Source organism: Anolis sagrei, chromosome 2 (genome assembly GCF_037176765.1).
Source record: "Anolis sagrei isolate rAnoSag1 chromosome 2, rAnoSag1.mat, whole genome shotgun sequence".
NCBI lineage: Eukaryota > Metazoa > Chordata > Lepidosauria > Squamata > Dactyloidae > Anolis > Anolis sagrei.
The window spans coordinates 193,989,453-194,016,396 of record NC_090022.1 but is presented as its reverse complement, the minus strand read 5'-3'; the positions used below and the strand labels follow the sequence as shown (position 1 = coordinate 194,016,396).

General features: G+C 42.4%; 1 protein-coding gene across 1 annotated transcript in view; it reads right to left on the bottom strand.

The window, feature by feature from the left end:
* SLC38A5 (solute carrier family 38 member 5) overlaps positions 1–26,944 on the bottom strand; it is a 56,372-nt gene that overhangs the window by 17,093 nt on the left and 12,335 nt on the right. Inside the window, exons 2-8 of the mRNA XM_060762730.2 lie at positions 15,974–16,196; positions 11,774–11,858; positions 7,780–7,895; positions 5,573–5,646; positions 4,084–4,176; positions 3,634–3,715; positions 301–383 (exon numbers count right to left, since the gene is read on the bottom strand). Of these exons, the coding sequence (XP_060618713.1) occupies positions 301–383; positions 3,634–3,715; positions 4,084–4,176; positions 5,573–5,646; positions 7,780–7,895; positions 11,774–11,858; positions 15,974–16,065 (625 nt within the window). The 5' untranslated portion in view covers positions 16,066–16,196. The remainder of the gene's footprint in view (positions 1–300; positions 384–3,633; positions 3,716–4,083; positions 4,177–5,572; positions 5,647–7,779; positions 7,896–11,773; positions 11,859–15,973; positions 16,197–26,944) is intronic.

The window sequence follows — 26,944 nt, the reverse complement described above, 5'->3', positions numbered from 1 at the left end:
AACACCTACTGGTTGAATTTCCCTATAATACTACTGTTAATGAGCATACAAATCCCATCTCAACTTCCAATGCCTCAACATGGACTGGTTTGGAAGGTACAATGGAGTGTTCATATACAGATTCCTCCAGCAGGGGGCAGCAAGGTGCGTTATTAACCCGAATCAATAAGGTGGAAAAATCAATACAATATTGCCTTGGACTCTCAGGTGGAAGCGACACCAGGTGTGACGTGGACATGCATGCATCATCCCAGGTGGTGTTTATCCAAGCGGACCACAGCTGGCGCTCGTGTCACTTACCCAAATGTTTCATCATAGCAAGGGGCAGGATGACACAAACACTGACGATAATGATGAGGACGTTCCCGTTCATATACCACTCGCTGAAAATAAACAGTATCAGAGTCACTTTGAGTGAACAGAGGGACAGGGCAAATGTTTACCCGAAGAGGAAATCCTTTGGAGAGAGGGGTAGATTTTGTCATCCTTAATAAACAAGTTTCTATGTACAGACTGAAAAGGAAAGGCGTATTTTGCTCTTCTGTATCTGATCACTGAAGCTTTAACGCTCCCATAACCTTAATGTAACTATTATAGCTGACCCGACATTTCAGAATTTGACTACACTATGCAACAAAATGTGAAATATTTTCTGTTCTTGATTGGAAAATGTTATTTCCTATTTAATTATGAAGTACTTATTTGAAAGTAGTTGTTATACTCCGGAAACTTTGTTTTGGTGGCTGCCACAAACTATGTTGAATTGGTTGAGACTGCATGAGATATTCACTGAAAAACTAAAGCAAAATGTGCTGCAGGATGTCCCACAAAAACAAGTTTTTTGCAGTTCAATAATTTTTTCCATGTTTTAATGACAGAACCAATTAGGAAATGGCATCAGGTTACATAGTGTTATTAATGGATTTGATTAAAATGTTCTCTTGAAGAATCTTGAAAGCCTCCAGTATGCCTCCCCTGCCAAAGAGTCATTCTGGAAAACCTGGAAATTCCTTCAGAGAACACCTCTCTAGGAATATCTAGGTCCTCCAGTATGATTTGGTGAACGCTGACTCTAGAGTCTTGTGGGAGGACCAAGGGATTCCTGGAGAGGTACTCTTTCAGGTAAAAACAATAGCAATTTTATTATTTTCAGTTTTTCATTTTTGCAGGAGTTATGCGCCCACAACCCTAGTAAATGTGGACATATGACAGTAATCAGTATGAATAATTAGGAAAAAATGTGTTTTAGTATGTAAGGGAAGGCCCACACATAGTGAGGACTCAGATGTATGTGTGTATATATAAAATGTCCAATTGGTGTCCCATGGGGTCCTCCTCCAAGGCCACCCAGTGTCTGGAGCAACATGTTAACACCCGGCACATTCCTCTAACATCTCCAAGGGCAGAGTTTTCCTATTGTCCAAAGAAAACAAAAATAGCTGATTTCCTATTGCGGAAACACACAAACACCAGACTCTGGGGATGGTGGCAAAATCTATGGCCTAGCAACTCCAGTTTCTGGAGCAGGATTTCCAATTCCTACAGAACCTTAACTTCACAATAAGAAGTTATTGGAGTGACCTATAATACTGAAACGAGAAGTATCCTGTCCTTGAAGATTTTGCTAAACTAATTGCCATGGAGGCAAAGGCCAGCAGTAGTTGCCGTCTTATAACATCTATGAATGCCACACGTTCCCTTAGGCGTCTTGTGTTAAGTAACAAGACTGTAACAAAGTCACACTTCAACTTTTTTCACACCTATGATCGTTTCTAGTTACACTTAAAAGTCAGCTTTTTTAAAAAAAGTAAAGAAGCAATTCGGCAAGGGTTTTTTCAATAATCTGGCAGGAATTTTATACCATCCTCTTGTAAACCCTATCCTCCCAGCTACAATGAATAATAATGAAAATGTATGAGGTAAATAGGGGGCCCTGGTGGCACCGTGGTTAAATCACTGAGTTGAACTTGCTGACCAAAAAGTTGGCAGTTCGAATCCAGGGGTGAGCTCAAGCTGTTAGCCCAGCTCCTGCCAACCTAGCAGTTTGAAAACATGCAAGTGTGAGTAGATCAGTAAGTACCACTTCTGCAGAAAGATAACAGCGCTCCATGCAGTCATGCCGGCCACAGACCTCGGAGGTGTCTACAGACAACGCTGGTTCTTCGGCTTAGAAATTGAGAGGAGCACCACCCCCCAGAGTTGGACACAGCTAGACTTAATGTCAGGGGAAACCTTTACCTTTGCTTTTATGAAGTAAATGCAACAATGTTTTCTCCTGGTCCCATTTCTCTAACCTTCGAAAATAAAAATACTAACTTCTAGAAGGGAAATAGGTATAAGAAAGGGGTTCAATTTTCTTTCTTCCGTCCACTGCAAATCACCCCTTCCTTGTGATATGTTTTTGCTGGCTAGTGATGGAATTGTAGTGCAGCAACACCATGGAAACCGCATGATTCCTATCTCAACAGGGTGTATCATCGCTTCAGTGTGACAGGGCTAGCCTAGCACTATGGAGGTTTGGAGTACTGGAACTGCTTGCTTTTTCAAAAAAGTTAATTTCACAGTGTTTTATAAGAGGAATTCCTCATTTAAAAATATTGGAATGATTAACACCAGCTTTACTCATACACAGTCACTTCATGACATGCAATGTGCTCACAAGTTCAACACAAAACACAAGTGTGTCAGGATTGGTGACAATCTGTTTCTTGTTCTAGTAATCACTGCTTTCTTTCTCCTTTTTTGAAACTTGGTGCAAGAGTGGATCCTCCCAAATCATTACACGGTTGAACACAGAGAATGGTAGCTTCAGCCCATAATTCTCCTCCCGGTCAGGAAAGGCATGTGAACAGGGCAGCAAGCCTCAAATGGATCCATTTATAGAAAGGGGAAGGGAGCCAAAAAGACCAGCTGCTTCTCTCCATAAAACTACTCTGAAGGCTTCACAGCAGCAGGCCTATCTTGAAGGAAACACCAACAGGAGACAGAGAAAGGAAGATGCACCCATACATAACATTTATCTCTTCTTTCTCTCAGTGTGGTGTGTAAACAAACAGGTCACAACAGCTATAAGATGGACCAACGAGAGAAGTTCATTAAAAGTTCGGGTTCTGATAGGATTGAGTGTTATCTTCATGGTGACAACGAGATGATATTAGTAGTTATTTTCACTGAGCCAAAGCGTAGGAATGAATCCATCTTGATTTCACATATATTGTTACTGCCAAGTATTTCAATTGAACTCTCAGGCTCCTCATGAAATGGCTGAGGAATTGCTCTAAGGAAGTCTTGCTAAACTTGAGGCCATTTCACACTATGCAGTTATAGTGCTATGATTCCACTTGGACATCTACCAGGTTGGGCAAGAGCACATTTACAAGTAGGAGTAACCCAAAACTTGAGTGGTTTAGTAAGTGCTCCAAGGGCTTAAATAAGAGTAACTTCCTTTAAGAAAGAGAGTTCACATTGATTGACTGACATCAAATTTTGACAGAATTCCCTTTGTGTCATTTTAATTGGATATCCATTGAGCAGTGATTGCTTTATAAAGTTAGTGAGTCATCTGCCCTTTAGAATGAAAAGAAATAAGGGAAGAAGGGAGCTGGGGATGAAAATGGATGCAGTTTTGCTTACCTGTTGTTCTTTGTCAGCCCTAAGAAGGTTTGGATCACAAGCGGCAGTTCAGATTTAACAATAAACAAGTAACTGGACATTGCTGTGAAATAGAAAGAAAAACAAATATTTCCCTGTATTGGCTAATGGAGAAGAGAATGGTCAACAGATTGAGGTATATTTCACCATACCATTACAGAAGTACTTTATTGGATTTTAAAAAATTGTGCCAGAAGCAACATTTCTTCACAGCTATCAGATCTCCAGGTAACAGAAATAGGATAAACTTTGCAACAGCAGCAAATGAATGCCAATACATTGATTGCATAACACAAACACAACATTAAAGTTCATGCTTTTTTTAGTGCAGAGAGTAAGTCACCATTGAAAGGGTTTATTTAACCTTAAAGTACACACTGTCCTCCACTCATCTGTCAGTGGAGTAATCGAAGAGTATAAATAAGACCTCACCTCCTATGTTGTGTATCGAGATTATCACAGCAGCAACCACTTTGCCACCGTGGCCAAATGCCCTGAGTCCCAGCTGTTCATATGCTCTAATTCCTAGATTTATGAGAGATTGAGAGAGAGAGAAGTATTGAGATGAAAGATGCATGGATTTTTAAAATATTTTCTTCAGAAAAGTGGCAAAGATATCACTAATTATCATGCACAACTCCTGATTGATATCACCATTGGTGTAACCACAAATGAATCTCCCCTCATTGGAGGCCTCACCTAACCTGGCATGTCAAGAAAAAAAGCAACTTTATGGCAATCATGGTGAATAAAGTGCATGGATTTAAAAACCAGAAAACTGCAAACTGAGAATCTTGTGTGAAATATATTCTTTATCCTATTTTACAGAAGATGGCTTGGCTGTCACAGCATCATCCAAAGAATCTTGGGAGCTGCAGTTTGGTGAATGAGCCGAGAACGGTCAGCTCGCCTCAAAGAATAATACCCCTAAAAGCAATACTTTCTAGATATTATGTCAGGGTATTTAACAAATGTTCAATGTGTTATACTTTATAAAAAATAAGCCTTCATAGTCTTTCAAATGTGTTTATGCTTATTTATAGCTGCCCCTGAAGAAGGAATTACATACTTCCCAGAAATGTATTTGATATTTTAACACACACAGGCACACTGAGAATGCTGTTTCACTTTTGTCTTAGTTTGCTTTGTAAATTCAGAACATTTGGCCGCTCTCTTTGTTGTATGGACACTTAACTCAAAAAATGTCAGTTTGACAGGCTATGATATTGATTCAAAACCCATTTGGTTCCTCACTCACATTGATACAGGATCACAATAAATATCTGTGTAAACACACCACAAACAACAAGCCACCCTGAGTTTTATTTTAAAATTTTCCTCTCAACTCACAGAAATAACTGCTTAGATTTAAATTCTAAAAATATTTACAGGTTTCCTCTTTGCGGAATTGATTATTCACGGATTTAATTCATATAACTCTAGGAATCTCTAAGTCCTCCAGTGCGACTGTATGATCAACTTACAACTGATCTTAGACTGGAGGACCTAGAGCAGTGGTTCTCAACCTGTGAGTCTCCAGATGTTTTGGCCTACAACTCCCAACAATCCCAGTTTACGAGGTGTTAGGATTTCTGTGAGTTGAAGGCCAAAACATTTGGGGACCCACAGGTTGAGAAACACTGATCTAGAGACTCGTAAACAGAATACTTCTCTAGACCATTTGCAGGTCCTCCAGTGCAATTCTATGATGAATGTCAAGTTGACCATGGAGTTGCAGTGAAGGACCTAGATATTCCCAGAGAGGCATTATCTCAGGTAAAAGAAAAAATAATGTTTTTTCAACTTTCATTGTGGTCCTGTATCCCTAGGCCTCAGCAAATGTGGAGGGCTGACTGTACCATCTTGGCCTTTTCATACCCCACTTCTGTTGAAAATGGTCCTGCTGCAGCATACAACTTACCTACAACCCCAGCACATTTCAGCAGCAAATGAATGGAATAAGATGATAGCAATGCAATGCTGATCAAAAGTACCCTGGTAAGAGAAGAAGGACAACAGAGGTCAGACCCAAATTCTGCACTCAGGATCAAGTTCTAAAACTTCACAAGTCTCAACTTAAGAACCAAACTAAATAGTAACACCCATGCAGGGCTGGCATGGTGTTTCTTGTGTAGGTAAAAGTCAACTTTGTATCTGCATATGTCTTCTGTGGTGGGAATCAGTGCTGAAGTTGGGATTCCCTTCCTTCATCTCTGCACACTGAAAAAAGCCCCACTTCCAAACTTAGTGGAGAGTTGCTGCAGCCCTTCCACAGCCTTGTTGGCAACATGTGAAATCAGAGAAGCATCTGGATGTCCCTCCTCATAGTCAGATGCTTGTATCATCTGCTGGGCCCAATAGAGCACTGCTTCTTAAACTATGGATCCCGATCCCAAATGGGGTCTTCTTAACTCAATGGTGGGGTTTGGCAACAGTACAAGGTTTCTGAATGCCACTTAGTGGCTGATTTATTCATTTGCATGCATTTGTTGTGGGTTGTTTACTGCATACTTTGTGTAAACATTTCTCAAGCCAAAAGGGGTCATGGGTAGACAAGTTTATGCTCAAGAGCAGGCCCCTTCAACCTGTGGCCCTACAGGTGTTTGGGCCTCAGACTCCTGGAACATTAAGCAGCTTGTTCAGCAGTCAGTAATTCGAGGAGCTGAAGTCCAGATCACCTGGAGAGCCACAGGTTGAAGAGGCCTGATCTACAGGACCCTCAGCAAATAATTTCATCATTTTGCATCTATCTACAGCAGAGCTGCTGGGTGTTTTGGACTTCAGCTCCAAGAATTCCTGGCCACTGAGCAAGCTAGATAGGGCTTCTGGAAGTTAGGAGGCCCAAAGGTTGTGCTGGCCTAGTCTACAGGAACATAGCCAGATGCTTTCACAACATCTCCCTGCTCTCTGTCAGCCATGGAATAGCCACTGGGAGAGCAATCTGAAGAAGCTTTAGAGTAATCCCAGGGTCAATGAATGATCAGCAGTAGCTTAATTCTGCATGCAGAACTACTAGGCTATGCTCTTCCATACAGGGGATGGGCTAAGCCATGGAGATGGGAATTCACCTGTCAATGAAGTGGTGAATCCACTCAAGATATTTGACTGAATGTTAAATAAGATATCCAGGGGTGTTTTTTTAAAAAAAAAACTAAAAATGTCCCAAATGAAATGCAAAGATAAAGAATGGGAGACTATGCCTGGCTTAACAGTAGTATGTGTGAAAAATATCGTGCAGAGTCCTCATGGGCAACAAGATAAACAAGCACCAACAATGTCATGCAGCAGCTTAAAAAGCCAAAGGGATTTTGGCTTGTATAAATAGGAATCTAATGTCTAGATCCAGGGAAGTCATGCTACTCCTATATTCTGCCTTGGTCAGACCACACCTGGAATCACACTGTGTCCAATTCTGGGCACCACAGTTGAAGGGAGATGTTGACAAGCTGGGATGTGTCTAGAAGAGGGCGACTAAAATGATCAAAGGTCTGGAGAACAAGCCCTATGAGGAGTGGCTTAAAGAGCTGGTCATGTTTAGTCTGCAGAAGAGAAGGCTGAAAGAAGACATGATAGCCATGTATAAATACGTGAGGGGAAGTCAGAGGGAGCAAGCTTGTTTTCTGCTGCCCTGGAGACTAGGACGCAACGGAAAAATGGTTTCAAACTACAGGAAAGGAGATTCCACCTGAACATTAGGAAGAACTTCCTAACTGTGAGAGCTGTTCAGCAGTGGAACTCTCTGCCCTGGAGTGTCGTGGAGGCTCCTTCTGTGGACACTTTTAAACAGAGGGTGGATGGCCATCTGTCGGGGGTGCTTTGAATGCAATTTTCCTGCTTCTTGGCAGGGTGTTGGACTGGGTGGTCCACGGGGTCTCTTCCAACTCTAGGATTCTACTGTCAAAACAGAACATAAATGTCCAAAGGGTACTTGGAAGGATGCTGTTTTCACGTCCAGTTACTCAAAATGTGAGCTCTCCAGAGGACTGAAAATCAACTCTCGGAGCACTCTTGATTCTGAAGCGTTCCCTCCCTGCCTTTAGTATGTCATGATATTCAACCTGAAAGTAAGTTTCCTAGTTTAGTTCCTTGGCATTGTATGGTGTGGGGAGAGGAGAGGGGATCACTCACACAAAGAGGATGACGCCCGTGTTCCTCATGGCGTAAGCCAGGCCCAGGATCCCACTCCCCATGATGGCGTTGCTTAGGTTAAAGACTGACATCCCAAACGAAGTCTTTCCCTCAAACTGCAAGCCAGAACAAAAGACACAGAAGCCAGGTCAGAGGAAATGGTTAGATATTATTGTTCTTACGAGGTTTCTTTTCTAGGCAGAACATAACCACTAACCTTTATTTAAGAACCTTTCACTTTAAAATATCAAAGTGGTTTACCATAAAACGAGGTACAATAAAACCAATAGCTACTGCTACATTAATAGTCATCCTTTCAAAACAGAAAATAATATTATGAATACTATAAACAAACAAATAAGAAAGCAAAACAAATTATTACATATCTGGAAACTAACACAAAAAGGAAATAGCATGAGACAATGTTTGGGCTGGTAGGATCATAGGTGGGTCTATGGGAAACAGTTTCAGTAGGTGAGAAGATCCTGGAAGGCAACTAGCCGCAAATTTAAAATAAAATACATAAATATAAGTAGCACAAGGATTTAACGGGGCTGTGCAAGCACCAGTCTTCCAAGTGTTTGCAATACATCTTCCAAATTTTTTTATCACTGGCCATGTTGGATGGGGTTGGGGGAGCTGTAGATCAAACCAGCTGAAATATCAACATTTGATTAAGAATATGAGAAGTTGAAACATCTACTCAGTCCAGAAGGCACCCAAAAGAAAAGGTGACACATAAGAGGAAGGATTAAAAAAATTATTAAATATTTTTAAAAGAACATAAACAAAACAATTCTGGAAACAAAAAAGGATTAATGCTGAGAAAAAAATATAAGCCGCAACCCACCCACTGGAAAGGATTAAAAAGACAAAAGAATAAATAAACATTTGACTTCCAACTCTTCTGATTTGTGTGTGTGTGTGTCAGGAGCGACTTGAGAAATTGCAAGTTGCTTCTGGTGAGAGAATTGACTGTCTGCAAGGACGTTGCCCAGGGGATGCCCAGATGTTTTTGTTTTACCATTTTTGTGGGAGGCTTCTCTCATGTATCCCCGCATGGGGAGCTGGAGCTGACAGAGGGAGCTCATCCGCGCTCTCCCCGGATTTGAACCTCGAACTTGTCGGTCTTTAGTCCTGCCGGCACAAGGGTTTAACCCATTGCGCCATCGGGGGCTCCCCATTGATGCAACTCTTCTGATGATGATGATGATTTGAACAGAATTAAGTCAATGTATTCTTCGACATTATCTTACTCTTAAAAACTTCTACCACTCAAAGTCTTAAGTCAATTAGTCTGATAATGATCCAAGTTCATAATGAATCAGTTATTATCAGTTTTTGCAAAATAAGTAAGAAAGGCAGGCAGGCAGTCCTCAGAGTCCTTTGAAGAAGACATCAAGTGCTTTTTCTTTAATCAAAGCTGTTAGCTTGTCCATTTCAGCCAAATCCACCAGTTTAACAGCAACTTAGTTGGTGTTGGCATAGTTGTATTCTTAAACCAGTGGAAGGAATTTGAGAGATGAGGTGTGGAAGGACAGCAGATCTGAAGACAGATTGGATGGAAAAACTGATTTTTCCTGCTTCTCTTATTTTCAAAACAATACATTGTAGGTCATGAACTTCAGGCAGGTGCTCGTACCATGGATTTTAATGTGCACTGAGTTGTTCTATATACAATACAGAGATGCTGGTACATTTACTCCACTGAGGATGTTCTCAAGTCACCGTCAGTCCCACTTTGGGGGGAAAGGCTTGTCCCTAGGTAAGCCGCCCCGAGTCCTTTTAGACAGATGGAGACGGGGTACAAAAATAAAGTTTATATGTTATTATTATAAAGGCAGAATGGAACTGAAGTGACAGACAGGTAGATGTAGGCCAGCATAGTGATAGGATTAAGTGGCTGAACCTCTATACTGGTATGGAGCAATGTTGACCCTCCAGATGTTTCAGACCACAATCGCTTACCACTTGACATGCTGGGCTGGAGCATGAAACGAGTGAAGACCACAACATCTGCAAAGCCAGAAGTTCCCAACCTCTGTTCTATAGCAAGAGGTGGCCTTGCTGCCTGGGTGGTCTAGGGAACCGTAGTCCTCAGACCACCCACTAACATGCTCCAGGTCTGTCTCCCTTCGGCTTATTCATGTTTAATAATGTAATAGTAACAACACCAGTAGGAAATGATAAAGAAGCAGAGGAGCAACAATAAAATAATAATAATGCAATGGTGGTGTCTTTAAAAGAACATGAAGAGGCATAAGCATGGCAAGAGGGAAAATGGTAGCGTGCCACAAACCATATCACAACCATTATCTGATAGGCCCTTGTCACAACACTTTACTCTATTGTCACAATTATAACCACAACAGAAGAAGAATGGAAGGATTTAAATGGATTTTCCAATATACAAAACATAGGACATCTCGTTAGGGCACGCAGATCTCGGGGCCTAATCGCCCTTCTCTGGAGTCCCCGGTGGCACAATGGGTTAAGCCCTTGTGCTGGCAGGACTGAAGACCGACAGGTTGCAGGTTCGAATCCGAGAAGAGCGTGGATGAGCTCCCTCTTTCAGCTCCAGCTCCCCATGCGGCGACATGAGAGAAGCCTCCCACAAGGATGGTAAAACATCAAAAAACATCTGGGCGTCCACTGGGCAATGTCCTTGCAGACGACCAATTCTCTCATACCAGAGGCGACTTGCAATTTCTCAAGTCGCTCCTGACATGAACAAAAATGCCCTTCTCTGGTCCTCAGGCCAAAGAAGAGGAATCACAGGGCAAGAGCACTACACTGAAAGTTGTGCGTGTGTGTTTCCTTATTTGTTACACATAATAATATAATATAAGCCAAGGCATCTAATTTTACCACAAATAACAGGGAAAATTTATTGATTCAAGTATAAAACGAGGATGGGAAATGCAGCAGCTACTGGTAAATTTCAAAAATAAAAATAGATACCAATAAAATTACATTAATTGAGGGATCAGTAGGTTAAATGTTTTTGAATGCTTAAATAAAACTGTAATTTAAGATATTACTGTCCAACTCTTATTACCTATATACTCGAGTATAAGCCAACCCGAATATAAGACGACTAGGACCCTCACTCAAGTATAAGATGAGGGTGGCGTTTTCAACTCAAAAAAAGGGCTGGAAAACTTGGCTTATACTCGAGTATATACGGTAATATGCTCAATGGCATCACAAGGAGTTCTCTTTAGGTCTCAAGTTTTGATTCTGAAATCACAGGACCTGGAGATACTCCTAACCTGGGAAGCCTACAAGTGGTGCAGGGAAAAGGCTCCAGTCCTGCTTCTTGTGTGAAAGAAACAGATAATAAATGCGCATTTGCTGTACTAAACTGAACTGTTACCACAGAATTAAGTAAATCCAGATTCATTAATCTAAAGTATGTAAATGCAAACAGATACACATATCCACAGTAATAAAATAAACCAAAGAATAAGATTTCATGGAGAAACAGGGAGAAGTAAAAAGGAAAGAGTAAATAAAGAAACAAAGGAATGATCTCTGAACAAAATCAAATATAGGAATCCCAGACAAGGGAAGGGAGAGCTGGCACACTCTATCAAGACAATTGTGTTTGGTAGCCTTTGCTACCTAACACATCGGATCTGAAGTAGAATTGTAGTGCTTTAAATGGTTAGGGAGAAGGACCCTGTGTGATCTTCCTGGTTGTGTACTTCAGCTCTTAAACCGCAAAGAGTCAAAAGCACTGGCAGAAGTGTGGACGAAAGAGGGTAAAGGTGAAAAGGCTGCAGTATCAGTTGGCCCTTTCAGGTCTCTCTGCCAATAAAAGTTTAGAATACAAATCCTATATATAGTCAAGAAAAGGTTATGAACTCAAGCAAATCCATTAGAGGCCAAAGAATCAGATCTCCTGCATTCTAGCCTCCGAAGCCAGGGAGTCGGGATTCGTATTCTACCCAGGGTGAAGTGGGGTTATTTGGCCTCGTCCCCAATCACCTACGTCAGTGAACTGGCTCAGTTTCTTGCTGTCAATGTGGGGCAGGAACTCCTCTTGCTCAGGCAAACCATGCTCCTCATCCTCGTAGCTGAAAGGGAAGGAGACACACAATTAGCACGTTGGACCAAGCCCTAATGATATGGCTGTTCATATCCGGCATCAGCCACAAAAATCCCCACGCCCAGAGAACAACCACGTGGCTCCGTCAATAAAGGCATTCATTTTGTTATCAATTCAAGTGCTGTGCTCCAAACTCAGAATTTGAAATTTGAGAGAAACAGAGAGAGCAACCCGAAAAGGAGACAAAGAACCTGGAGTTGTGGGTAAAAGGTAAAGGTAAAAGTTTCCCCTGATATTAAGTCTGAGAGGTGGTGCTCATCTCCATTTCTAAACCAGCATTGTCCATAGATGCCTTCAAGGTCATGTGGCCAGCATGACTGCATGGAGTGCTGTTACCTTTCCGCAGAAGTGGTACCTATTAATCTTCTCCGCAGAAGTGGTACCTATTGATCAACCTAGCATGTTTTCTAACTGCTAGGTTGGCATAATCTGGGCCTAACAGCAGGAGCTCACCCCGCTCCCCGGATCTGAACTGCTGACCTTTCAGTCAGCAAGTTCAGCAGCTCAGCGGTTTAACCTGCTGCACCACCAAGGGGGATGGAGTTGTGGATATGTATGCAAAAATGGCAGGAGCCAGTGTGGCGTCATGGTTTGAGCATTGGACCAACTCTGAAGATGAAAAGAAGAAAAAAGTAGACACTGGAGTTGTAGATATCTATGCACAAATACTAGGAGCTAGTGTGGTGTAATTATTACAGCACAGGACTATGATTCTAGAGATAAGTGTTCAAATCCCTGCTCAGCCATGAACCCCACTGAGTGACTTTGGGCAAGCCACGCTCTCTGTCTCAGAGAAACAAAATGGCAAACCCCTTCCCTAAACAAATCTTTCCAGGAAAACCCTGTGCACAGATTTGCCGTAGGGTCATCAAAGGTCAGAAATGACTGGAAAGCACGCAATAACAACACATAAGTAAGGAAGATATATCACAGGGCAGAGACTTATGTCAACCCAGTGACTGGACAACAGAGTCTTTCAGTTTATGTGATGTCAAAGTATTTCTCACAACTCTTCAACTCCAAGGGTGAATAGGCACAAGGATGAACTAAACAAAACCCACAGGGCGGACACAAAGGGGAATTTCAAAAGAAATCTTCCTGAAATATTTCAGCATAATTTGGCAATCTGGACATTCCGGCAATGTTTTTGAAACACCTGCATCGTGGCTCTGAAAGTAATTGCGGATGTGGTGAATGGAGTTAGGAAACTTTGCTTCCAATGTAAATACAAAGAGGGCAAATGCTGCAGCAACTCTGTCTTATCATTAGTAAACACAATCTTGTGTGCACTGCATGATTAGCACCACTCAGTTTTATTCAGCAAAGGATATTGATTAATTAACAATGAAAAACTTTCCTTTTATATCAGACTTCTAGCTTGCTACTCCCTAACTAGCCACAGATTTTAATCAGTTTCCCTTTTCTGGCTTGTTACGTGATCAACAAACCAGGATTATAATTCAAGTATCTTATTCTCCAACAAGAATTTGACTAAAAGTGGAGCCTCCCCTTCTACCTTCAGGTTGAGCATCCCTTATCTCAAATGTTTGAGACCAGGTGTTTGTTGGATTTTTATTTTTAAATACCCACATGTGCATATACATACATAATTTTGTTAATGTCTTTGTCTAATTTCAAAAACTGCACAACTGAAGGTGATTCTGTGTTCATTGCCAGCAAGGTGGATTGCTAAAAACAAAAATGAGTTTGTGACCTCCCAAAACATATGAAATGTCATCAGAAGTTATTTCAAAATCTCAAGGCAGAAAGAGAAGCTAGGCTTCTTGCAGTTCCCTTGTTTCTGTGCTCCTTAATTAAGAAAGTAAAAATACTCCATTCAACTAGGCTGTAAAGAACATCTGCCACGAATTTTCACATCCCATCAAGCAACTTGAGGCTTTGCAACTTTGATACAAATATGGTGTTCAATTGTGCAAAATAGTGCAGTCTAAGGAAAAAAACCAACCAACCAAAGAATGGCTTTTGACAGTGTTTCATGATTTGTTACATTGCTTATCATAGAATCATAGAATCAGAAGAGACCTTGTGGGCCATCCAGTCCAACCCCCTGCAAAGAAGCAGGAAAATCGCATTCAAAGCACCCCCAACAGATGGCCATCCAGCCTCTGCTTAAAAGCCTCCAAAGAAGGAGCCTTCACCACACTCCGGGGCAGAGAGTTCCACTGCTGAACAGCTCTCACAGTTAGGAAGTTCTTCCTCATGTTCAGTTGGAAGCCACTGTTCCGCGTCCTAGTCTCCAAAGCAGCAGAAAACAAGCTTGCTCCCTCCTCCCTATGACTTCCCCTCACATATGTATACATGACCATCATGTCTCCTCTCAGCCTTCTCTTCTGCAGGCAAAACATGCCCAACATGCTTGTTACTTTTCTTTTTAAGAGAAAATCCACTCAAAAAATAATATGTTTTTTTAAATATCCCCCCCCCCCAAATGCCCTCAAAGTAAGAATGAGTAAAGTGTAAACATCATGTGATATTGTTTTTGAAGGGTAATGCTATTAAAGTTTGTAATGTTAAATTCTCAGAAAACTCACTATGCCCTGCTGCCCTCGCCCCTCCTCCCAATCAGTCGTGCCTGTTACTGTACCATATCATTTTCAAGCATTAATTGGGCTGTGCCTTATTGGGCAGAGGTGAAAGAAAGCATTTCACAGCATATCAGTAAGTATAATAATAAGCATGTAAATTCAAATTTGGTTGTGAAAGTTTGTGGTTTCTTGCTGGCAGAAAGAAGCTATTAAGATTTTGTGGGTGTTGCTTCTAACTACTAATATGTGTACTTTCTTGCTATCTCTTCAAACAATGTTGTTGTAAACAAGCAGCTGTTTACAAAAGGTACAATTTGTTTTCCCTCCTATCAAGCAAACTCATCTCATCAAAGGAAGTCCTAAAGATTAATCTATTTTTTACATTCATACCTTGCCTTTCCTCCAGTAAGCTTGAGATGACAAACCCAAGTCTCTATATTCCTATTTTGTCTTCCTAGCAACCTTGTGAAACAGCTCAGGCTAAGAAAGTTCAACCAAACTAAGTTTTCCCCAGTGAGCCTCATTTATTGGAGACTTAGTCTCAATTTCAATCACTGCCCAAATCCCACCTCTTTGTAGAACACCCTGAAATAAATTCCTGGCTCCCATCCTGTTGTCCCACCCACTTCAATTCTCATACCAAAGCTGGCTGTCACAACCTGGGGATCACAACCAGACACAATGAAGACATCTGCTCTTGCGCTATGCTACTCTGCTGCTGAGTATGCATGCCCAGTGTGGAACACATCTCACCACGCTAAAACAGTGGATGTGGCTCTTAATGAGACATGCCGCATTTTCACGGGGTGTCTGCGCCCTACACTACTGGAGAAACTACACTGTCTAGCCGGTATTGCACCACTTGACACCCGCCAGGAAGTAGCAGCCAATTGTGAAAGGACCAAGGCAGTGACATCTCCAGCTCATCCCCTGTTTGGGTATCAGCCAGCACGTCAACGACTTAAATCGAGAAATAGTTTTCTAAGATCTACAGAGACACTCGCTGAAACACCCCAGCAAGCGAGAGTCCAAAAGTGGCAGGCTCAAACCCAGAACCTCAATCAATGGCTGATTCCAAATGAGAGACTCCCTCCTGGGCACACAGAAAACTGGGTGACTTGGAAGGTGCTGAACAGACTGCGCTCTGGCACAGAGAGATGCAGAGCCAACCTTAAGAAATGGGGCCACAAAGTGGAATCCACGACATGTGAGTGTGGAGAAGAGCAAACCACTGACCACCTGCTGCAATGCAACCTGAGCCCTGCTACATGCAAAATGGAGGACCTTCTTGCAGCAACACCAGAGGCACACCAAGTGGCCAGATACTGGTCAAAGGACATTTAATCAACTACCAAGCTTGAAAACTTTGTGTTTTGTCTGTTTGTTTGTTTGTTTTGTTAAAAATGTAATACAACTGTCTGGTTGTTCCTGACACGATAAATAAATAAATAACCCACTTCAATTGGACCAGGTCTTTTTTCTCATGTTGGCCCTCCCTTCACCTCCTTTTCCATCACAATTACCCCCAAAGACTCACCCATCCTCCAAGACAGCCATTTTGTCATTGTCGGGTATGGTCCCATTGAGCCTCTCTGTGCCCATGTCATCTCCCATCTTCTGAAGCTCCATCTTGGATGTGCAGATAATCCTCAGTTGGTTGAGGTGTGTTTGTGTGTAGTGTTGTCCGGAAGAGATTGGGGTCAATCACCAAGTGGAAAAAGAACAGCAGCAAGAGTAACGCACCTGGATCAAAAGAGCACCTGGAGACATGGGAGAAGAGAAATTCAGAAAACCATGTGCTGTAACATTTGCAGCGGCTGCCGGAAGGGTTGGGACAGGGTGGTTCTTGGAACCAAAATACCTGCAAACTGGGTGTGTATGGGTAGCAGGGCAGGGGTGGGGGTATTGCCAGGAAACCCATTATCCCTTTTCTTTTCATTTTCTGCACAGCAAGGAACACATCGTGATTCCAACCCCGCGCCTGAGGGAGAGTCTGTCCCAACAAAAGGTGGGTAAGGAAGGATGTTACCCAGCTCCCCTCCCACCCACACCTTTAGGCACAATCTGGCAGGCTGCCCTGTCTAGCATTTCCACACATCCTCATTTGTTCGTGTACGTGAGGCAGAGGTGCCAATCTGCCAAACTCATTTTGAATCAGCTTCTTTCCTTCTTTTAGCCTTAAATTTGTATAATTAATTTGTGTCGCCCATTATTGGCTTTCATTTTTAAAAATCGAAAGGAATGCATTTTTTTAATCCATTTGTTAATGTCTCCACTAGCATACTGTTTTGCAAGCAACTTCACCTTATAACATTAAGGATTTTCTACATTCATTGTTGATATTTTATTTTATTTTTTGCATGTGCGTCAGGAATGACTTGAAAAACTGCAAGTCGCTTCTAGTGTGAGAGAATTGGCCGTCTGCAAGGATGTTTCCCAGGAGACACCTGGATGTCTGAAGTTTTACCATCCTTGTAGGCGACTTCTCTCATGTCCCCGCATGGGAAGCTGGAGTTGACAGAGGGAGCTCAACCTGCTCTCCCCGGATTTGAACCGCTGACCTGTCAGTTAGCAGTCCTGCTGGCACAAAGGTTTAAGCCATTGTGCCACCGGGGGCTATTATTGATATTAATTGTCATCAAGTTGACTTCAATGTCTTGAGACCTTATGAATGACAGACCTTCCATTCACTCTACCATCTTGCAGAATTGGCTTCTCTAATTGACTTTATGCATCTTAAATGTGGTCTTCCCCTTTTCCTACTGCTCTCCACTCTTCAGCAATGTAATGGGCACATTTTTGTGCAGTGTTGCTTTTAATGTTGTTGTTGTCTCATTTTTTGCCAATTTTGAAAGTCTTTGTGATCCTTGTGTGACCACTGACATGAGACTGATTTCCGATCCCACCAAATATGCCCAAACCTCTTGGGCTGAAAATCTAATAAATTAGCTACAATATCCTAGGGTAGCTTCTTCTACGTGTTCTTCCACAGTCTGGTACCCATAAAAGGAGATTTCAGGAAAGAAAGAAATAACTGGACACAAATATGGCACACAAACAGGATGGGGAGGGGGGGTCCCAGTCCTACTAATAAGACAGTTTGAGATACAGAGTCCTAAATCAATCTTCACCCCAAGGGATAGGGGAGGCACAAAAGAACGTGTATATTTTTCCCAACCCCACCCATTTTCCTGTTTTTCACCTTAGAAAGACTTATGCCTTTTACCGTCACATTCAATAGGAACAGAACAAGCCATTTCTGCACATGAGGTACTGTTGTTGCTGTATGCCTTCAAGTCATTTCTAATCTACTGTGTCCCTATTACATGGTTTTCCTGGCAAGATTTATTGAGAGAGTGAACAAAATCCAACAAATCCAACAAATAATAATAAACTTTATTTAATACCCCGCCACCATCTCCCCAATGGGGACTCGCAGCGGCTTACACAAGTCCAAGCCCAACAGCATGTTACAATAAAATAAAAACCAAAGCACAGTAACAACACAATAAAATACATACAACATATGAATACAAAAAAAAAAACCCTATATAAAATGCAAAACAAAATCATACACAGTAAAATAACAATGAGCAGGCCGCATGTGCAAGATAAAATACTAATACTAAAAAATTCAATCAGGGTGAGATAGGAATGGAGCAGCTTGTTTGTGAGGGAGAAACTCATAAAGAAAAATAGTACAGGCGGATTCCCTCAGGCAGCAACCAGCCAGGTTTTGATGCTGCAAGGCCATTCAATGCTAATCAAGGTGGCCAATTGCGGAATTTACATTCTCCTCAAGCAGATACAAGTTCTTTCTCCCATCCTGGACATTCCACAGATATATAAACCCCACTTGCGTCATTTCCAACAGACCAACCTCTGCAGATGCCTACCATAGATGTGGGTGAAATGTTAGGAGAAAATGCTTCTGGAACATGGCCATACAGCCCAGAAAACTCACAGCAACCCAACTATTCAGAAAGTGTTTGCCATTGCCTTCCTCTAAGGCTGAGAGAGTATAATTTGTCCAATAACACACAGCTGGTTTCATGGCTGTGTGGGGTCTCCAAGGTCATGGTCCATTGTTCAAACCACTATACCAGTGGTTCTTAACCTGTGGGTCCCCAGATGTTTTGGCCTTCAACTCCCAGAAATCCTAACAGCTGGTAAACTGGCTAGGATTTCTGGGAGTTGTAGGCCAAAACACCTTGGGACCCACAGGTTGAGAACCATTGCACTATACCACGCTGGTCCTTACATGACAAATAAAAATCCAAAAGGATAAAGTTCCAGTCGAAAACGTAATGGCAAATCCACAGTTTCGCCATGATTTTCTATTTACTCAAATAACTGATGGAGGGTTAAATCCTCCCTTCCGCCTTCTCAATGAAGCCCCACCCCACCTAATATTTGCAATGGGAGGAAAGCTGGTCTCAGTACTAACTGAGCCATTTCTCGTTCTAGAAAGCCTAACAACTCCTGTTCTGATACTTAAGGGATTCTGGAATAAAGAAATTCAAGGGTTAACCCTGCCGCCTACACCTGGGAAAGAAATTTGGAGGATGGGTGCGGCAGCAAAAAATGGGAAGAGAGATGTCTGGTTGGTGTCTTGATCTTCAACCGCATCCTTTGCTCAAAGTCATGTTCCCACAGAAAGTGCAGAACACCTGCCAGGGACAGGTTGGTTTTTGGCCCAGATCTGTCAGGAGCAGAGGACCCAACTGGCTTGGGGAAAGTGAGCTGGTGAGCCAAGATTTCTTGGTTTCTGCTTCAAACTCAGGGAGGTGGGATACAGCTCTCTGGCTGTATCGGCCTACAATCTCCATCAGCTCCAACTCAGCACTACCAACTGTAAGGAATGATAGAAGATGTGGTCTAAAACCTATGGAGGACTAAATGTTTCTCTATGTTGTACTTTAGGAAGGTGGCAGATAGTAAAAGCAGAAGAGATAAGAAGTATTTCTGGACTCTTGAAAATTTCCTTTGCAAGATAAATGAACACCTCTCCCTTTCTTCTGCCTGTTGTCACCTTGTCACCTGTAATTCCAAACTCCCTTCCTGAAACACAGCTGGATGGTTGTTATCTTATCTAGAGAGCATTTCCAGCAGCTGGGATCCAGGCAGAAGGTGGTGCCAGTTTTCTGATATTGCTACTGCTGTGCTTAGACTGGGAAGCTGCCCACAAGAACCGTGTTCCCAGGGCACTGCAAGACCATGAAATGACAAGACCCAGGAATCTGAACTCCTACCCGCTCTCCTTCTCAACATCCTTCAATGATATTACCTTTATGCAATGAGAGAGACATGTCCTAAGTTTGCCTGGTGGTTAAGCGTCATGGCCATCTGGGTCAGTGCTTCTCAACCTGTGGGTCCCCAGATGTTTTGGCCTTCAACTCCCAGAAATCCCAACAGCTGGTAAACTGGCTGGGATTTCTGGGACTTGCAGGCCAAAACTTCTGGGGACCCACAGGTCGAGAACCACTGATCTGGTCAAACTTAAACCAGAGGCAGTGAGACAGGTAGTACATCTGGTTCATGGTTCAATTTGAACTTTGAAAGTCCAACTCAAAGGGAAAGCATTTTGGAGGATGGCTCATCTAAAGTTTACACTAAAGTCTGGAGCATACTCATTACCACCACTTTTTTTTCTGTGTCCGGAGAAACTTGAGAAACTGTAGTGGAATATTTCTTCTTTTTTTCAAAGCAGAGACTGGATGGATATCCATCCGGACTGCTTTAATTGTCTGTTCTTCCATGGCAGGTGGTTGGATTGGGTGGCCCTTGGAGGCTCTTAAAATTCCATGTTTCCGAACAAAAAGTCCCAGTACTTCAATCTGGCATGTTCTGTTTCCACTACACTACTGTTCATAAATTTAAAATCACTGTAGAGTTTACAATAACCACAATTAAACAAGAGAGGCAGAATGCAGGATTATGAACCACCTCCCATGTGTCGTCTTCACAAATTTAGTAAAATAATATTTTTGGACTACTACTACCAGATGCCAGGGCCCCCTGGTGGTGCAGTGGGTTAAACTGCTGAGCTGCTGAACTTGGTGACCAAAAGGTTGGTGGTTTGAATCTAAGGAGTGGGGTGAGCTCCAGCTGTTAGCCCCAGCTTCTACCAACCTAGCAGTTCAAAAACATACACATGTGAATAGATCAATAGGCACCACTTATGCGGGACGGTAACGGCACTTTATGTAGTCATGCTGGCCACATGACCTTGGAGGTGTCTACAGACAACGTCAGCTCTTTGGCTTAGAAATGGAGATGAGCACCACCCCCCAGAGTCGGACACAACTAGACTTAATGTCAGGGGAAACCTTTACCTTACTACCAGATGCCAGAAAGGTCAGTGGAATTATTCAAATCACTGACTGGATAATTATTTAATGGAATAATTTCAAAGTGATTGGAATTATCCAACTCCCAACACAAATGAAAGGCTTTAATCCTATTCCAATAGCCAGAAATACTGCAGTGACCACAAGTCCTTGAAAGGCACACCTGGCAGCATCACTATGTTCACGGTGCACTAAAGTATTGGTCTGAAAGATAGAAAAAGTAACTAAGACCTTGACTATCATCATAGTCCACCATAGATAAGGCTGCCATGCTTAAAGGGAAATAAAAGAAAAGTGTGTTCCTCTATCATCCATGGCCTGATCTGCAGGCAATAGCTGGTGTGGTCTGCTTATCCCTCTTTGCCAGGCGTGAGAAGCCTTTTTAGCCCGAGGACGATGTTCCCTCTCGTGGGAAACCTTCCAGTGAGGAGCACACCAGCCTTGGATGGGACCAGATCCAAACAGGGGAGAGGCCATAGCCACACACTCAATCACGCTCCCCTCCTATCTTCCCCGTGCTACCTCTTCCTATCCTAGCTAGTTTCCATCTGCTTCACCCATGATATTCACCCAGCTCCTTCTCCCTTTCTTTCTCTGCTTCTCTTATTACTGCAAGACTAGTGAGGGACAGATATGGATATGGTTTGAAAATGCTTCCTTCTTCTTTCAGTAGGACTGACTATCACACTAGTCTTACAAAAGCCTCGGCTGATACCAACAAAGGCTTTTGAAACACCTAATTTAGAGAAGATTGTTCACAGGAAGGGATTGAGGCATACTAGAGCCACTGTGATGTACTGGTATGAGTTATGGTCTAAGAATCTGGATTAAAATTGCTGGCAGCCCATAGAAAGCAACTGAGTGACCCTGGACAAGTTGCACTCTCTCAACTTCAGTGGTAAATGCCCTATGTAAAAATGTTGCTGGGAAAAAACTCATTAATAGTTTCACTATAACTTCAAAACAACTTGATGACACAGAAAAAGAAACAGTAACATGTAGCACATGGTCAGGGAGTCTACACACTGTAGACTCCCCCTGTGAAGCAATGGCATTTTAAAGCACCTATTAATAATAATTTAAGAATTTTAATATTCTAACTGCCACACGAGAAAGGGGAGCAGAGGTCCCCATTAGCCCGCAATGCTTCACCAGCTGGTTTCTGCACATCCTCCTGCTATTTAAGGCATGAGAGCAGCCTCCCCCACATCTAAGGATTGCTCTGAGGCTAAACTCTCTGAATTCTTTGGAAGTTAAATAATATACAAGCCTTTGCAAATAATGACACTTGAATTAATATGGCTTACTGCAGACAGACAATCTTCTAGTATACACGCACACACAAACACACAGAGGGTGCATCAACACTGTAGAATGTTCCATAGCTCAATGCTATGGAATCATGGGAGTTATAGTTGAGTGAGGAACCAGCACTTTTTGGCAGAGAAAACTGTCAACCTTGTAACACTATAACTCCCGGGACTCCTTAGCATTGAACCATGGCAGTTAAAGTGGTGTTAAACCGCATGAATTAGACAGTGTAGATCAGGCATGGGCAAACTTTCTAACTTGGGGGCCGCATGGTGGGTCAGCACAAGGAGGGAAGTAGGCTGGGAGGGGGTGTTCTTGCCAAGTCCTTTCCCTGCCCTTTCTTCCCCTTCCTCTTCTCTTTTCAAGGCAGAAAGTGAAGGAAATATGGGAAACATTTAGATCCCCAAAGGGTTGGCCTTGGTCAAGATGAGATGGTGGACAGGAGAGAAAAAGTGTATCCATTTGATTCCATATTACCTACTCCTGATATAGAATCCTAGAACTGAAATAGACCTCCAAGGGCCATCCAGTCCAACCCCCTGCCATGCAAGAAGGCACAATCAAAGACAGCCTCTGTGGGAAAGCTTCCAGAGAAGGATACTCCACCACACTCCCAGGCAGCCTAGGCCACTCTCCAACAGCTCTTACGCTCAGGAAGTTCTTCCTAATCTTTTCAGTCAAATCTCTTTCCCTGCCATTTTAAACCATTGCTTTCCTGTACCATGGTCTCTAGAGCAGCAGAAAGTCAGTCCCCCCTCCCCTCCTCAATGGGACACCCTTTCAAATCTTGAAACATACCTTCTCTTCCCCCAGTTAAACATCTCTCAGGAGGAGAAAGGAAAAAGAGAAGGAAGGAAGGAAGGAAGGAGAGGAGAGAGGAAAGAGGGAAGGAAGGATGAAAAGGTGGAAGAGAAGGAAGGAAGGAGAAAGAGGGAAGGAAGGGAGGTAAAGAATGGAGGGAAGGAGGAAGGAAAGAGATAAGCAAGGAGAGAGGAGGGCCAAGAAAAGAGCCCAAGGGGCAGCATCCAGTCCCCAAAACTAGGTTTGCCCATACCTGGTGTAGATTCGCCCAGAGAAACTCTGTTCTAGAACAATATATACACTGGATTGTTTCCTTTGCAAACTTGTAGTCTGGGATAGTCACGGCTCATTTCTTCCAACCCTGTTGTTTTGTTGTTCATTCGTTCAGTCGTTTCTGACTCTTCGTGACTTCATGGACAGCCCACGCCAGAGCTCCCTGTCGGCCGTCACCACCCCCAGCTCCTTCAAGATCAATCCAGTCACTTCAAGGATCCAACCCTGAGAGGTGATTATTTAAAGACCTCAAATGAAGGAGATTCCTCAGGCTGGTCCTAATGTTTCATGTTACTTTTCTTTTTAAAAGACTGGGTTTTCATATGGGAAGTGAGACATGGGGGAAGTCATCCAACTACAGCTCAGAACATCATTGTATGTCTTGTGGTAGACAACATTTATGGCCCTGTTTATTTGTTCTTGCCTTATGAGAGTTTTTGCTTATACCAAAATGTGTTGGGGCTACAGTAATTGTTTAGTAATTGGGATTTTTTTTTAGCAACAGACACATATAAAATTATAAAACCAAATGGCTATAATTATTCATTTATTTCAAAATGATATTTTGGCAAAGTGAAAAGACAGCATAATGCTATTATAGCATTATTCCTGTCTTTCATTTCATAAAAAAAGTCTGAAAGGCATTTTAGCACTATTTAAAAGGATCAATTACAACCAAATGGAGCCATAAACTGTGCTCATCATCATAGTTCAAATGGATATTTGTTGTGCTTCAATCATCGGCAACTGCTATAACATGAGATGAAATCTTGCAGAATATATGTTGAGAAACCAAAATATCTCACAACAGGGCTGAAAACCAACCTTTTCCCCATGGCTACGTCAAATGTATTTCCTGGAATAAAAGATAGCAATTTTTACTGCAACCTGATAAACTTTAATAACTGTGAGTTAATGAAGAGTAAAACTCCTTTATTTGGACTGCAATGGGTAAGTTTTACCTATGCAGCACTTAAAACTTTGTTCAATATGTAACAATATAAGGCTTTGGTTGTGTGTTTTTTTTTAAAAAAATCAATGTTATCTGCAAAGAAGGATCACTTAGGCTTGCAAAGGACATAGGCAGCCTGGATCTCAACATAAATTACTTTTCTGTTGCTAATTTTGCAACCTACAATTTTAGTACCTGCCTTTTACTGTCCTTTGTCCCTAATTCATATGGCCAAGCAGGAGAACAGCATCTACCTGCATTGAGATCCCTCTCTGCTTCTTAAACTGTGGGTCCCAACCACAATGAGGTCCCCTTAGAAGCTCAATGTTGGGGTCATAAAACATTTGGCAAAAAAAAGGTTTCTGAATGTCACCTAGTGACTATTTTAGACATTTACACCAATCTGATGTGCAGTGATTACAGTGGACTCTATGCTTCAGCTGTAATTAAAAAGGCAAATCAGTCTGTTTAGCAAGGCTTGAAAATGTTGATTTGATATCTATAAATGTCTGATTTTTAATACCTCTTTTATATATCTATATACCTGGGGTCATGTAAAACGTTCTTGGGCAGAAGGGGGGTCACAAGTGGAAGTTTAGGAAGACCTGCTCTAGATAATCTTAATTGACAACTAAAATATTATTATTATTACTGTTTTTATATTTATTTATACTCCTCCTTATCTCTCGCTAAGGGGACTCAGAGCAGATTAACATGAAAACATCAACATACAACTTAAAATAAACAAATATTAAAACTGCATTAGGCATCATTAGTATTAAAAACAATTCAGATTAAATCCATAAAAACATATACAACCACAGTGGCCCCTGACATGATCTTTAAAACATTCTTCTTTAAAAACCTGTCTGAATAAAAAGGTCTTAGCCTTTCTGGCTTCCCTAGGAAGAAGGGCGTTCTAGAGTCGAAGGTCAGTCACCGAGAGATAAGGCCCACTCTCTCATTCCCACCAACCAAGCTTGAGATGGAAGTGGGACTGAGAGGAGGGCCTCTCCTGAAGATGGAAGTGGGACTGAGAGGAGGGCCTAGGGGATGTGGTCAGCCAAATGGCCTGGACCTGAACCATCTAGGGCTTTAAAAGTCTAGTGCCTGGAATTGTGCTTGGGGGGTTGTCCGCTCCCTGTAGCCAGCCCCAGTGAACAACCTAGCTGCAGCTCTTTGGACCAGCTGAAGTTTCCGAGTACTCTTCAGAGGCAGCCCCACATAGAGCATGTTACAGTAATCCAGACGGGATGTAACTAGGGCATGTACCATGGTGATATCTGGCTTCTCAAGGAACAGGCACAGTTGGCACACAAGTTTTAATTGTGCAAAGACCCTCCCGGCCACTGCCGATACCAGGTCCCACAGGTTCAATGCCGAGTCCATGCCAATGCTTCCTTGGCATTAGGTGGAAAGGAGTAGTAGAGCATACTACTCCTTTTCATTTGCATACAGGTGGCATCATACTCCAAATGACCACTCCCAGCGGTTTCACCTATATGTTAAATAGAATGTGGGACAAAATTGAACCCTGAGGAACCCCACAGGCCAATGGCTGGGCGTTCGAACAGGAGTCCCCCAGCACCACCTTCTGGGCACGTCCCTCCAGGAAGGATCAAAGCCACTATAAACAGTGCCTCCCAGTCCCATCCTAGTGAGATGACCCAGAAGGACGCCATGGTCAATGGTATCAAAAGCCACTGAGGGACCCAGGAGAACCAACAGGGACACACTTCCCCCATCTAGCTCTCTACAGAGGTCATTCATCAAGGTGACCAAGGCTGCCTCTGTCCCACAGCCAGACCTGAAACCAGACTGAACTGGATCTAGATAATCTATTTCATCCAAAAAAAATCCCTGGAGTTGAGAGGCCACCACATGTTCCAAAACCTTGCACATAACACCTGAAGCTGGATCTACACTGCCATTAGCTTCTTTAAACTGGATTATACGAATCTACACTGCCATATAATCCAGTTCAAAGCAGATAATTAAGATACTGGATTATAGGGCAGTGTAGACAGAGCCTGAGACAAAAAGGTAGCCTCATGAGTCCAACACTTTTTTCCTTTTTGGTTTGATTTTCAACATCTTTGCCAGATGAAGGAGCCAGTAAAATGTTGAAAGCTTGGCTGATGTATTTCTGTATTTTGATTGGCCAATAAAGGCATTTTTGTGGATTTAATTGTGTTTATTTTTGCACTAGAAGACCACCTATCCGGAAGCAACCTTTGATACAGCCATTAATTATACTACAAACTCAGGTCACATATAATTTTTAGAATAGTTTGTGCAGTTCCAGTAACTCTTATCTCAAGTTGGATAGGCTTCAGAAAATTTGAAGTCAGAATTAAACACGAGAGCATTTTCCCTTTAAGAAAGACAAATAATGCTTTGGAAGACGTCTGGTTAGCCTCTAGCAAGGAAAAGCTTTTAAAAGCTGTGTGTATGGCAGCGTTGTAACAGCTGTAGCTTGCCTCTTTATTACCTTCCTCCATTGTTAACAGCTAATATTAAAAACACACAGAAGCCTTATCCAGGGAAAAATATACAAATATACATACATATCATAGCTTGGAAACAGGCATGTAACGGGGGGGGGGGGGGGTTCAGCCCCTCCCCCCCCCCCAAATTCTCACGGTGGTCTGCGAAAAGGCCTTACTGGTACATTATTTAAACTGTTATGTTTATTAATATCATGATCTGTTCACCATGCTCAATATATTTCATATGCATGGGGGTATTGAGGTCATGATACAAAAGGTTTGCTAGGCTAGACCCTCTTTCACTTAGACTCAGCCCCCCCCCCTCCCCCGAA